Consider the following 15,295-nt stretch of genomic DNA (forward strand, 5'->3'; position numbering starts at 1 on the left):
GTCTAAACTTCAAATCAATGTTAAATTTCTCATTTAAGAGTAGTGTAACTATGGTCTCAACTGCGTCAATAAATCATCCATTGCAAAAGTACACTCAAACATCAGGAAAATAACATCTAGTTTTTTTATTTGATTCAAACTCATCTATTTTATATATGTGTGTGTATATACAGGTGTGTGATATATACAAAGGTAATTTTACCATTTTATATACAAAATAAGTGCATTCTTAGAAACTGATTACAAATTGATTACTTAAGACTAAAAAAGTGCAAAAATTTTAGACCATCTCAATCATGCTGTACAGAAATAAATCAAATAGCTCATATACAAACATTTAAAATAATTGAAATGCACTTGATTTAACAACAAAAAAATACATCATGTACAACTTTAAAAGCACAAGACTATATTGCACTTAATAGCAACTCCATTATCAATGAAAGAATAATCAAAATTAGAGATACTCATCATCCCAGTTAAGACTTGGTTGATTTTAAAGGCTTGTTGTTTTTGGCATAGGAAAAAAAACCCATTGTCACATTTGCACAATGAAGAATGTTTTAAGGCTTACTGGCCCAATTTTCTAATGTCAAGAAACTAAGCAAATTTTGAGGCACATTTTAAATTATATTACTTTTAAATTACTTATTTGCTTTATTTAGCACATTAAGCAGCAGTAGTATCCAAGATGATGTTGGACAAAAAGTCACTGCTTATTCCCTAAATACTATAATGTGATGAAATTCAGGACCATACATATACAGATATATGCATGCAAGGTATCACTACCTGGAGGACTAAAACCACTTCCTGAAAATGCAATGGAAATTTCACAAAAGACTCAGAAATAAAATGAACCACATGGACTTACTTTTTACCAAATTCCCACAGCAGTGACTCTTAACAGGAGTGTTTACAAGAGTCAGAAAAATGAAAGTGGCCAAGTCCTAATTACATTTTTTCTCCCCAAATCTGAAAGCAGATGTTGTAAGGGAAGTGGGAAGCATGTCTTCTTCCTGCCTCTGGAGTGGTCATGCCTTCTTGGAGTGGTCAAGCCACTGTCTTTTTTTCTTTAGTAAGACTTCCCACAAGCCACCTTTGCTAGTGCTAAGACTCAAAAATCATTTTTCTATCAAAGAGTGAAGTAAGAAAAACAGAACAAGGAGATTGAAGCAGGAAGATTTCTTAGCACTTGATGTGCCATAATTTTGAAGTTGAATTGTTAGGGTAAAAACTGCACAGGGAAAAACAATGTTACAGTCTTTAGTCCCTATATGGTAGGGGACTAAGAGAAATTGATTTCCAGTTCCAGTCTCCCCTGCTGACTTGAGACATACTTAAATTCTTAAGTGTCTTGGCAAAGGAAATATTTTTATTGCAATTTAACCTTTAGGAAGAACCTAACTGATGATCATCAAGAGAAATTAGAAGGTATAAATTCAATACCAGAGTGTGGGAAATACCTGTAAATGAAACATCCAGGATTTAATGCCTGTGTGTATGTGTATGACATATACACACAAAACATAGTTTTTTGCTTTCTCTCTAATACTATTGTATTTTTCACTCCTTTAGGGTTGGGGCTATTTTTGCCTATCTTTGGCCCTTAGCAGAATGCTTGGCACATAGTATGAGTTGCTCAAATGTTTGTTGATTTGACTCGAAGGTGCTATCATTGGTAGTTTCTAAAATGGAATTCTCTAGTCCAGTAGAATCACAGGTCAAGTTCCTAACTCCATCCTACTTTTTTAAAAAGCCAAATTAAAATAAAAATGGTATGTGAGTATGAAAGAGGCAGACCAGAATATAATTTTCAAATGTATCAAAATGATGTTTTATAATTTCCAATAAAAATACTACTTGAACCTAATGACTGGAAAGATATGGTTAACTGAATATGGAGTTGGAGACCCTGCTACTTCCTACCTATATAACCTTGCACCTTAGTTTTCTTATTTGTAAAACTAGTGGTTTGAATAAAATTCAGTTCAATTCAACAAATATTAAGTACCTACAGTGTACCAAGCACTATGCTAGGTATTAGAAGTACAAAAATAACACTAGCTGCCAGCTCTAGGCAATCTCCAGCAACATCCAATATATATGATATTAAAGACATCATTGTGAATTCTATATATGAGAACAAAGAATGAGAGTTTACATGGAAGAATCTTTAAAAATCACAAAGCAAATAAATGTTCAATAAATAGCTAGAAACATTTTTTCTTCTGAATTTTCAAGACTCATTTAGTTTTTCTCTTAAGACAATACTATTCTGTGTACTATTTTCTTTTTCATACACTATTCTTGTTTCCTTAGAATAATTTTCTAGCATTTCATAGATCTTGGCTAATTAGCATAAGAATTCGAAGCCCTACTCCTGTGTATGTAGAACACACACAGGACATGAGTAAGTTTTCTTTCTGACCCAAGTTAACCACTGGGTATATCAATCATCTTTACGGGAGAGTTTTTTGCATCTGTTATAATTTTTTCATCTTATTTTTGTTGCTACCATTTGATTTATATATCATCTTCATCCCCCAATATGTTCCTCTTTCTTTTTTTCCTTCTTCCCCTATTCAGGTTGCCATACCTTCAGTGAATCTCCAACCATTCATTAAGTACCTTCTAAGAGCAAGGCACTGTTCCACATTGCTGGGGTTACAAATACAAAAAAAAGAAATGATCCCTAATCTCTCAGGATTTATATTCTGTGCAACAAAATTAGAAGTGGGGGAGAAGGGAAAAAGCAGGTCAGCAAAACCAACCATGAGTTTGTTTTTTTCTTAAAAAAGCAAACACTTTATCTGAAACAACAATCCACAAATAAATGGTAGTTATAACTGGTGAAATATGATGTATGTCATTTAATTTTCATGATAAAATTAGGATACAAGTGAATTTAATATTTTTTGGTTTAGGGCTTAAAGATCTCAAGTGTTAACACGTTCTCCAAGGACACCATTTCCTCTAATAAATGGACTTGATGTTATGATTATCAAAAGTATATGAAATTGGGCGTGATCCATTTTTAGTCTAAAAAGCAAGAAAATAACCTGTGATTTGAGTATAAATTGATACTAGGGCCTGTTAATGCCTTTATTTGAGACCTAGCATGCTGACACGCCTTAAAATTATATTTTATGATGTTCTGTAAAATAGGTGGAAAATGTTAAAGATACTACTGATCACAAAGTACTAGTAAAGGCAAATAGCACTTGGCTTTCATATTCTTTGCTCTATGAAATGTTATCTTCAAGCAGGAAAGCTTTGAAGTAGATTAAGAAAGATATAAAATATATGATAAGACAGCTGACAAAAGGAAATTTACCTCTGGCTCACAAAGCAAATTTTGAAAAGATTACACCTACTCTAAGAAAATGTTACTTAAATCTTCTCTTATGTTAACATTTGTTTCATTAGAGAACAAATTTTTTACTTAAGTTTAATAGGGTACCACAACCTCACAAAACAGAGCCTGCCTATAATTAGTTAGGAAAAATGAGCAAACAACAAAAAAGGCACCTAACTAAGGAATTTTTATGGAGATGAAGAGCAAGGAACAGACACAGAAGGGGACAGTGAAAGCAAAGTGAACACACGCAAAATCCAAAAGAAAAATATGGATTGGATACCAATTTGGGAAGAGCTCAAAAAAGACTTCAAAAACATATTTTGGGGGTGTGGGTGGTCTATATATAGGATATATATAGAATATATAGATACAAGACACATGGCTTTTAACTATTCAAAGAAGAGTCATGGGATTATAGAATTGGAAGTAATCATAGACCTCTTAAAAGCCCACTACATCACTTTAGAGATGAGAAATCAATGAAGGGGTTAAATGACTTCTCTGGACTCATCTAGGCAAATGTGAAAAATGATCCTGAACTTAGGTTCAATTTTAAAGAAAATGAGATATTGACCAAGTAAGAATTCTGATTGAAAACGGGAGCAGGAAAGGCGATTGCTTATAAAAATTTATTAACTCCAAACTACTGGTAGGTGAGGGGAAAGTTTATGAAATATTATTCAGCTAATTGGATTTCTTGGATAAGTTGATGTCTACAAGACTTTTAAAATGATTGGATGAGGTACAGATTCAGCAATTAGAGAAAGTCCTCCATTTATATTGAAATTAAAAAAAAGTTAATCTCTCTTTGACTAAAGATAGATTTTTGAAGGTTTTCTATTAAACTTAATGGCAAGCATTTTCCTTCGTGTAATATCTACACTGAATTTTACAAATGAGAAGATTAGGGACAAGTGATAGAAGAGGAACAAAATGAGGAATAGTAATAGGAAGGATCATTTCGGCTGCTTTAAAGGGGCATAAAACAAAATCTGGGGAGTGATAAACAGGATAAAGAAATAGGAATGAGATTTAGTTTCTGTATTATACATCAATCAATAATCTATCAATAAACCCCAAAGAAATGTATGTATATATTGAATTCTTCCTATGTTTTAGGGCACATACTTGGAAATTATTCTAGTACTGGCATACTCTATTTTTTTTTTAAATACAAAAACTATAAAGTTGAACTTAAGTTCATCCGAAAGGTTTTCAACAACAGCTTGTCTGACAAAGCAAATATAAAATGCTTCATGATAAAGACAAGGTCTCTGATCATGAAACAGAAGAATCTGAGACAGTTCTGGACTCTAAAATCTGTAACAATGGCATATGTTTAATTCTTAATACTTTCAAAGATAATTTCTAGATAGAAAGTATTAAGCCTCACTAATGTTCCCTTCTAAAGAAAGCTGGCATTGTTATGGAAAACATGATTTCAATGAGGATATTTTATAGCTTATGATTAATTTCATAGTATAAGATAACTAAAAGTAATCTGGATTCATATTAAGTGAAGATTTCTTTTAATTCATAAATTGGACCTAGCTTGTTATTAGAGGAAAAAATAGCAATAATGAACTTCACATGAAAATGAAGTTTAAAACCCATTTTCTTTTCAGTTTTTAATGTTCTTATTTTCAAATGGTCTCTATTTCTCATCAAGATTGTTTTAAATTTACTATTTCTCTACCTGCCACTCTTATTTCTCTTCCAATTCTTCCCTTTCCTCTTCTGTCTGCCTGTTCCCACAATTTTAGATAAAGAAATGACAGCAAATCATTTGGCTGAAGGGTTGAGAATGGGGGAGGGGGACTTTAAAAAAGGTTTTTAGCTTGAAATAAGCTCAATATCAAAATGGAAAAACACGATTCTATCATCCTCTATAAATAAAAGTCCCATTGCCAGAGGCTCAGAGAGGTTAAGATGCCCATGGATGCAAAGATATGAAATGTCAGAGGTAGGCTTTTAACTTGGATTATCCTTTGTATAACTAATTTAGGCTGCACCTCAGAATTAATAGGTGAAAAAAATTGTAATAGTAAAAGAACTTTAAAATAGCCATATTTTAGATTTTTTTAAGTATCCATACCAAAGCCTAATTCTGATTCTATTCCCTAAATGATTGATAATAGCCTCTGAATTCTGATGGCAGAAAAGATCTAAATTCCTAATTTTACATGAAGAAATAGAAGCTCAGAGAAGTAATATAGCCCACCCAAAACAAACAACTAATTAGATGAGCTACTCCTTTTATATAATATAGAAGTAGTTTTTACATGAAACACAAAATGCTTAAAATGCTTATGTTACTTCTCTTTGATTTTACACATTATTTTTCCTTATGTTTTATGTGAAACAATAGAGATAAACATGACTTTCCTTCTGTATTTATTGATGTAACATGGGCAGAAAATTTACAATTATATTTTTGTGGATCTAGAATTCTAGATTTCCTAGAATTCCAAAATAGTTTGTGAAAAGATGTCTTACTTTAAACTTGGTGATGTTAACTTTCCTTTGTATCTTATGAATTTGCATTTTGTATTTTTTTAGGCCCTCTGTTTAAATTCTGATAGAAATAGAATTATAGAAAAACTAGCATTCTATTGTTAAGCTTTTCTGGGAATACAATAGACCTTAAATATTTATTTCTTATTAAGACCAAACCCTCTAGCATTTGCATTACAAAATACAAAATAAGACCCTCAAATCAACAGAAACCCTGAGAAAATTCACTATTTGCCCATTTAAAAAATTAGTACAATATGACTATTTTTAAACTGAATCAAAGCATACCAGTAAATTCTGATCATATACTCAGAGATGGCATTTTGAATAGGTGCTGACTTTCAAATGAAATGTAATATTATTCAATACTCAATTTTGCTTGTTTTTATGAATCTTTCTTCAAAAATCTTAAGACAGATCTCAAACAAAAATTCTAATTTCGATTGGGCTTAGCAAAACTAAAATTTATTTTCAGTTTATTTAGGACACATAATCAAGTTAATCTTGCTTGATAAAATCTTAATAATGGGAAAACTAAAATATGTCCATACTTTGTGTGTTACCTCACTAATGGTTCTAGTAATGAAAATGTTGTTAAAACTGAATAAATTGGAACACCTAGCTGGCTCACTGGATAAAGAGCCAGGCCTAGAGACAGGAGGGCCTGGGATCAAATGTGACCACAGACACTTCCAAGCTGTGTGACTCTGGGCATGTCACTTAACCCCATTGCCTAGCTCTTTCTGCTTTTCTGCCTTGGAACCAATATACAGTATTGATTCTAAGATGGAAGGTAAGAGTTTTTAAAAATTGAATAAAATAAATAAAAACAAAACAAACTTGATTGTCTAATGATTTTTGTTCTCAGACTTCAGCATAATCCTTTGCCTGTCACATAAATTTACACACTCATATATTGTACACATTCTTGGAACATCAAATTATTTTCACTATATTACTCTTAAACATGTTTTATCTTATTTTGCTAGTGTTTAATTAAAAATTTTTAAATTTAGATAAACCATAGAAACACATTCTTCTTTGGTAATGTTCTTTAAGACCAATCCTTTCTATCACATCTTATATATTTAAAAACTGCTGCATAAAATCATTTATTTAAATTTTCTCAACAATCAATAGTTGTTAAAGAGGTCAATACTAGATGCTGTCTGGATTAGTCAAGTTATTTGAGCATAAAAAGATTTAATCAAAAGAAAACTGAACTGTGATTTTAAAAACAAAGCATTAATAAAACTTTAAAAACAATCACACATACAGACTTAATTAAGTCAAGTAGGAAAAACTATGGAATACCATGGAAAATTGTTTCAAAGATGTTCAATCCATTATTTTAAAGGTGTGAAGATGGTTTTATAAGGACATTGTGTCTAACCCCTTTTACTTTTTAAAATTAAATCAAGTCTTTCTTATTAGTCTTGAACCATAAATACTTCATCTTTCTGCATTTAACTGGAATCAATGGGAATTAAGCCCATAAACCTAAACCAAGTAGTTTTCACAAATATCAGTTAGATCTATATATAGAAACATATGTATATGTATACATATATATTTATATTTTAAAGAATAGTATCTCACTGACTGCTTTTTAAATGGTGTACATTTTTCAAATTAAGAAATGAATTACATCAAAGGAAATTAAAAATAGAACACAACTTGGAATCATCATTGCTGACTTCTAATAACATCAGGAAAAACATTTGCTTAGTACATAAGAAATAATAAAACCTACATAATATGAAATTATGCAAATAATTATGTTCCAAATCCATTCCAAAGGATCTGACTGTCAATAGTGGATACAGTATTTTAGCTAAGTAAATTTTATTTAAATTATTCAGCTACTAATAAATAAAAGTAAAAAATGTACCTCTTGTTCATTTACTTTCCCCTTGGCCTTTATTTCTTTAAGATAAAGATACATCTAAGTAATTTCTCAGAGATCTATGAGTTGAATTCCATTGAAAGAGGGTTATGAAGCAATATCGATACTTTTTTTTTTGGCTTATTGTTCATCTTTGTACTCTTAACTGCAAATAACTCCAGAACACTCAGTAGCAATGCAACAAAAAGACTTGAAGAATTCCTAAATTCACTGAGAGTTTCAGAAAAGAAATTAATTCAGTTGCTTATAGTCAATTTAAAAAGGGCCTAAAAAGCTTCTGTAAAAAACTATCTCCAATACTCTGTTTTATATAGTTAAGTACCTTATATTATCTTGTTTAGAATGATAAATATAACCAAAATAAATAAATCTCATTTTCTTTGATTTTTCTTAGTTTTCTCAGAAGTAAAATCTGGACTATACAGTTTATAGACTATAACCAAAAGATTATAGAATGAGTACTAAGTCTAATCTCTTGCATTTTTCATGGCTTTGGTACAGAATAAGAAATAGCTTTAATACCATTTAATAATTCACTGGGACTAGTTAAAGAATTTAAAAAATGAAGGCAGACTCTACCTTTATAAATATAGTATACATACATTTTATAATTTATCAATGATTTTCAAAATTAAAAACCAGTCATAAAATTAAGATTTGGTTAAAGTGACAAAAAATAAATCAAGTTTTGGTGATCAATGGCAGCAGGTGTAAGCAGCAATCACTTAGAATGTTGAGTGTTATATTCTGTCTCTCCAGCTGAAATCTGGCTTAGTCGTTTGCTGGATCCCCACAATTTTCTAGATAGCTGGCCTGAACGCATCTGTTAAAAAAATTTTGAGAAAGTGGGAAGTTATTTTATTATTATTTTTTTAAAAAAATATTAACCCTTACCTTCTGTCTTGGAGTCAAGAAGAGTGGTAAGAGCTAGGCAATGGGGTCAAGTGACTTGCCCAGGGTCACACAGCTAGGAAGTGTCTGAGGACAGCTTTGAACCTAAGACCTCCCTCTCTAGGTCTGACTCTCAATCCACTGAGCCACCCAGCTGCCCCGGGAAGTTATTTTAAAAGGTATAAATTAAATTGACATGTGAAGTGATGATTATGAAAAATTTGGAAACAAACCCTTGTTTTTAGTAAAATTAACTCATAACTTTTGGTTCATATATGCATAAAGATATGAATGACTATGTTCAGTATCTCTTGTTTATCAACAGTTAAAAGGTACTAGATTTTTAAAAACTTATTTGAATATTCTTGGTATGGGGAAAGATAAATCAAATTCTTATATTTGATAATTTCTTGAAAACTCTGTTAATAAATCATGCATGAATCAATAATGAGTTTCTTCCTATTGTATTTATTTTGATACTCCCCTGCCCTCACATCTAAATTTTCCATATTTTTGTGATTTTTTTCTCCTTTCACTTATCTTTTATCTGGAATAGTATTTAAATCACTCATAGAGACAGAATATTAAAAAAATAGTGTTTACATATTTTTTTTCTTGAATAAAATTTTAGGAAAATACAGTTTAACAGTAGGAAAAAAATTTCAAAAATAAACATGTTACCAATACCCTTTGAGTGTTTGAACTGAAAAGGGAAGGAAAAAAAGATAGAAAATTTTAACTTATGCCAGCAGGAATTATTTTCTAAATATAGTATTCCCCTTCCCCTTCCTTAGCTAAGGTTTTGATTTCCTCATCCTTTGATCAACCTTGAATTCTAGGAGGAGGGAAGCAGGAAGGAGGTAGCCGCCAGATGAAGGAAGGGCCAGCACAAGGTTCAAAGGCATGTGCAGGCTGAGGTAGATGCTGGTACCCAAGCAAGAAAGAAGCAGAAATTTGGACTGGTGACTGGGGGGAGGGGCACAAAGGTCTCCTCTCTCTGGGCTACTCTGCGCCCTGCAGTGGTCTCTCTGCCCATCAGTTCTTCCACTTCACCTGGAAGGCTCTTTTTTTAGGTGTTTTGTGAGGGGAAGAGGCCCTGGAACATTAAGCCAAGGGGCAGGAACAGCGAGAGAGAAAGCCCAGTGCTAGACAGTAAAGTGAGCACTGGTGAAGGATGTGCCCCCCTAGATGTGGGACCCTGGTGTGGAATCCTCATAGAACTTATGATGAGTGTTCTAGAAGTTACTGATTTGTTATGTTTAGCATTTATGGAATGAGTTCTCCTTTTTCTTTATTATTTTCATAAAATGGTAGTATCTGATTTTGAGTGCAGTTATATACTCACATCAAGGCTTATGCCACTGATGCATGATTACACTTTGCTAAATATAAATCTGTCTTTTAAAGATCCATTTAAGAAACAATTTATGTTGCCATCATTACAAAATGTACCACATTTAAAATGATGCAATAATATTCCAGTTAGAATATTTGGAAACGAGGAGTTGTTAGACATCTGACAGCCAGTTTGTTCTAACAGTAGTGATTGCTAGTAAAAGGAAACTTGTTCATTCAACACAGATTATGTTGTAAATTAAGTAAATCCTGGATTAAGAAAGAACTTAATATTTAACCATCAAACATGTACATTTTCAAAGTCCTAAATTATTCCTTTATACTCACCAAGGTGACTACAAATACTGAGGCAAAAATGCCCGTGTGGAGTGGCCTAAAGCATGTCCACCTCTACTTGTGCTTGCCCAGTGCAAGTAGTGATAGAAACTGAGCACAGACAGAGAATACTGCTACTGACCATTGGCAGAGAAGAAAGGTGGGGCTGCGGAGGGAGGGGTCAATGACTACTAAAACCTGTATTTTTGAAAAGGAATGCTGTGCCCCAAAATATATAGTAATAAATAGTAGCACTGACCTTTACAGGATGCTAAAAAGAGAATGAGATCATACCAATATCCAGATATTATACTTCTATTTAGAATTTATTTAGGATATTTTATCTTACAAAATAGCTTGCTTTCATAATAGGAGTTTTGCAGAATTAAGTAACTATAATTTTTAAATGTTTCTTAGGTGCTCTTAATCATATTTATTGGCTGCTTTATGACACTTTAAATTTCTGAATAAGATTTCTAGGTGTTAAAAATTGATAAATAAGGGGCAGCTGGGTAGTTCAGTGGATTGAGAACCAGGCCTAGAGATGGGAGGTCCTAAGTTCAAATCTGGTCTCAGCCACTTCCTAACTGTGTGACCCTGGGCAAGTCACTTGACCCCCATTACTACTTACTACTACTACCATTACTTACTACTCTTCTGCCTTGGAGACAATATATAGTATTGACTGCAAGACGGAAGGTAAGGGTTTAAAAAAAAATCGATAAATATTGAACTCTTTTTGACCTTCAGAGTTCACTCAATGTACAACAAAATGTGCATTGTATTTAGATCTTGAGTAAATGGGCAGATTTTATCTACATATTTTAAATCAGCAGCATGGTGCCCAAATGAAGTTTTACTTTTCTAAATAATCTCTGGACTTTAGCTGATGCTACATTATTGTATATGTAATACATTTTGTTAAGATGGCAATTTAAAATATTTTCCTAAATGGATGTGCAGAATTACTAAAAGACAGATATATACTAGTGGCATATGCTTTGTTTATAGTATGAAACACTATCATATATAAATCATAAAAGACTAGCACTTAAAAATTATGAAACTAGTTTAAGTAAAAATGCAAAACAAAGCAAATCTTATTTTCTTTGGTTTATTACATCAATAATAATAGATTATTTGTTACATCTAGAATATGTATGACTATGTATCTTGATAATTAAATTCATAGATAGAAAGAGAAGAACTCAAACTTAAAAAGAAAAACTGAACAGACTATGTAATACATCTGGAAAGGAGAAGGAAGACTTGTGGAAGACATTTTTGAGAGAATTTTCAAGAAGTCTGTTAAACTAGGAAAGGACAAGAAGGCTATGTTAAGCTGGATATTTTATTTTAAACCAGCATTCAAGGGAAGCCTCTACATTGCAAACATGACATAAATGTTTAGAAATAAAGCTCAGAAATGCTACCACAACCAGCATTTTATAAAGCTTATATTTCTGTTAAAATATATTAAAAAAATAAAACTGACAGGCTAACTAACACCTGTTGATTAAAGGGCACAGACGTTAATAGCTATAATAGATGAATCTTAGCAACTGGAGTTTTTTGTTGTAAAATCAAAATGAAAGGGCATCTTATTGTCAGATCTCTCAAAATGATATCCTCTAATGTTGAAGATTAAAAATGTTCCACTTATTTCTATTTCTACTAAAACTTACATTCCTGAGTATAGTTGTAACTCACAACAATAACTATCCTAGAAGCAAGTGATTCTTCAGTATCTAAATATTCAGGAATTCAGGAATTGATAAAGCCTATGACTAAAATTTTACAGCAGTCACAGGGAATTAATTTGCCAGAAAGAATATATGGGGATATTCTTTGTGAAATGAATAAGAAATGCTACTTTTTAAAGAAAGGGCACAAGACTTGGGCATGCTAATTAGCTTATAAGTCCTAAAATGGGAACTGTCTTGATTTCATTTCTACAAATACACAAGTCTAGTTTGGGAAAGATCTGGGACAGTACTCATTACCTTCTAATTAATATAGAATTAAGGAAAAACAAGAGGATCCTCAGCAGTTCAAGACAGAAAATTACTGATGATAAATTTTACCTCAGCTGGCTTGCCAACACCAACAATAATCAATTTGCCATCTTCCAGACCTACAAGGATGTGACTATGTTCTTTGGTAACAGAAACACAGTAGATCGGCAGCCTCATAGATAATGGAGAGATACTCAGATTTAAGCTAGAAGAGAAATGAATTAAGAAAATCGCATAAAATAATAGTTTTAAATCATAAGACGTCTTGATATAATGATATAGCTGAAAGGAATTTCCTAGAAGTTAAGTCTTTTAAGCTTGAAAAATTCTGTAAAGGAAACCCACACCCTAAGAGTCTAAATGACTTTCCCAAGATGTCATGTGTTAAAAGATGAAGTGTTCTAGCTAAAGCTATTGCTTCTTCATTCTAAACATTTTCTGATAATCACATGCATCTGGAAAAAATATTTTAATGATGCTAGAAATCACTCCTCATCTGTCATGTCACTATATAAACTGCCTGAACTGCTCTAATGTGTTACTTTGGCAGAACCTTTCAAATCCTAAGCATAGAACATGACATCAGCTTTTGACATTCCTGTCGCATTTGCCAAGAGAGACTGTGATAATTATTAAAGACAACAAAAAAAAAGAAAGAAAGAAATCTTAGAGTCTAGATTCCCAATGGAGATACCCACAGTTGATACATACAGTCCATTATTTTAATCTTACTACATTTTAAGTGATGAGCTAGTGATTCTAGTTTTTTACCTGTGGAGATCTCGGATGGACAAGAACCCTTGCAAGCTGCCCATTATGATGTGCTCTCCAGCTACACACATATCTGATACTTGTTCTGTAAGAGTCTCAGACCCCAGATACTTTCCATTTACAGAAAAGAGATGTAATGCATTTTTATCCTGTGGAGATTAAATACAGAAGATTTAGGGGTATGTATTAAAGAACTAACATTTTCCTTTTTTCTTGGTTCTTTTACAATGTAAGTCTGTGACTATAACAAAGAAAGACTTAACTTCAGAGAAGTTAAAAGGTATGGTGAGAAAGAATTCAGGTGTTTCTCTTGTGGATAACAACACTAGTGGCTTACTATTTGCCATGCCATACACGTCTCCTTTCATTCTCACAATAGCTCAGGTAAATAGGAACCAGTAGTATCTTTGATAATACTTACTTGACAGAGAATATATTAAAATACATTTCAAGAAATACCTCCAAGTAATTCTGAGAAAGAAAAAGGCAATCTTGTCAAAGACTCATATTACCAAAAAATTATCTTTTGCCATTTTCTTCATAAAGAATTCTAATTTTTAAAATTACTATATAGAAGAGAATAGTGTATTAACCTACTTTAAACTTATTAATTCCATTATTGAAAAAAACGTTCTTTTCCATATGTATTTTAATAAACTATAACAGACCACTATGTTGTTGTTGGCATGAGTTCTCCTAGTGTAGACATGAACAGTGGAAGAAATCTATCCTATTGAAATGAGGATTTCCTTGCTCTCCTCAAAATTCCCACATAACACCAATACAATTGTGAGACTAAATGAACAGATGCCACTCTAGATAATTCAGGGATATTACATGACTATAGTATATGTTACATACCTTGAGAGTGGTATTTTCTTCAATGCTGGAATGGACAATGATATGCCCTTCCCATGATAAGGCCAAGTTGGGAATTGTCAACAGGAGAGAACTCTCACATGGTGGTCGTAAAGTCTTCATGTACTGGCCTTTCTGAACTGTATGAATAATCACAGTGCCATCCTGCAAAGAAGAGACAAGAGAAGCTAGAAAAAGATCAGGAAGGTAAATGAGTGACATGCAGAAGTATAATTGGGAAGGATGGACAGAAAGAATACTCCCACAAAAAGACATGCCTTTTGGCACATTCCCTATCCTGAGCGTCTATTTAGATCTTTCTCTTATTTCTTTCAATTTAACAAGCATTTTTTGGGTGTCTACTACATTTCAGACATTAATGGCAGCCACTGGGGATAAAAGGAAACACACTCTGGCCTCAAGGAGCTTCCATCTTAGAGTACCCTTCAATCACCGTTCAGTAGACCTATCACTGTAGGAATTCAGTTTTTTCAAGTAGCAGCCAATCACAACTGCTTTGGGGGGTTTTTGTATTTATCTTTTTTTGAAGATTCTCACGTACATATGGTATAGCTCTCCCTGCCCACTGGCTAAGAATCCTAAAAATAAAATTCATTGTAGACGTTCTGCCACTTAGAATAACAAGAATTCATTTTTAAAGAGAAAAAAAGGCAAAATCTTACCCTTGCTCCTGACACTGCCAGGTCTAGTTCAGTGCTAATGCCAACACAAGATACTTCATCAGTGTGTCCATAAAGAATCTGAAGGGGTTTGGGCACTAAGCCCACAGGAATACCTCCCTAGTAGTAAAACAACAGAATGAAGGTACAGTCACCTTTCTACAAGCTATTTTTATAATAACGTGGTTCATACAGAAATTAACCTTCACATCATGAACACATATTAGAATTGTAATAACCGAGGTTATTTACCACTATCTAACAGTTGCCCACATTGATTCAACTGACTCTAAGGAATTCAATTCTTCAGGGTATATTGGAAAGGGCCCTAGATCTGTTGAAGTTAGACGTTCACACCTTGATTCTACTGCTTAATATCGATATTACCTTAGGCAAGTGCTTACCTGCTGTGCTACCTGCCATATCATACATGTAGTATCTCTTGAACCAGAAATCAAATGTATTCCACAATAATCAGTAGATAAGCAGGTCACAATATCTGAAAGAAAAGAAAACTTTTTAAAGGAACTGAGTGACCAAAAACGATGAAAGCTCACTTGATGTTTTAGTATCTACATTTCCAATGACCATTCTGAATAACATGTTGAAGCATATAATAGGTGAACTG

At 32.6% G+C, this 15,295-nt stretch overlaps 2 protein-coding genes across 11 annotated transcripts in view; one reads left to right on the forward strand and one right to left on the reverse strand.

Moving 5' to 3' along the window:
* Positions 1-15,295, forward strand: part of LOC103099050 (alpha-aspartyl dipeptidase-like) — a 43,444-nt gene that overhangs the window by 27,676 nt on the left and 473 nt on the right. The gene's annotated exons all lie outside the window — the stretch shown is intronic.
* The window catches only part of NBEAL1 (neurobeachin like 1), a 236,515-nt gene continuing 221,330 nt past the window's right edge, over positions 111-15,295 (reverse strand). For all 10 annotated transcript variants that reach the window (XM_056807892.1, XM_056807889.1, XM_056807887.1 and 7 more), the window contains 6 exons: positions 15,072-15,166; positions 14,671-14,787; positions 13,991-14,152; positions 13,130-13,278; positions 12,428-12,563; positions 111-8,604 (listed from right to left, as the gene is read on the reverse strand). In XM_056807892.1, coding sequence (XP_056663870.1) covers positions 8,503-8,604; positions 12,428-12,563; positions 13,130-13,278; positions 13,991-14,152; positions 14,671-14,787; positions 15,072-15,166 — 761 coding nt within the window. In that variant the 3' untranslated portion in view covers positions 111-8,502. The remainder of the gene's footprint in view (positions 8,605-12,427; positions 12,564-13,129; positions 13,279-13,990; positions 14,153-14,670; positions 14,788-15,071; positions 15,167-15,295) is intronic.

The sequence above is a fragment of the Monodelphis domestica genome, chromosome 8, assembly GCF_027887165.1.
Source record: "Monodelphis domestica isolate mMonDom1 chromosome 8, mMonDom1.pri, whole genome shotgun sequence".
NCBI lineage: Eukaryota > Metazoa > Chordata > Mammalia > Didelphimorphia > Didelphidae > Monodelphis > Monodelphis domestica.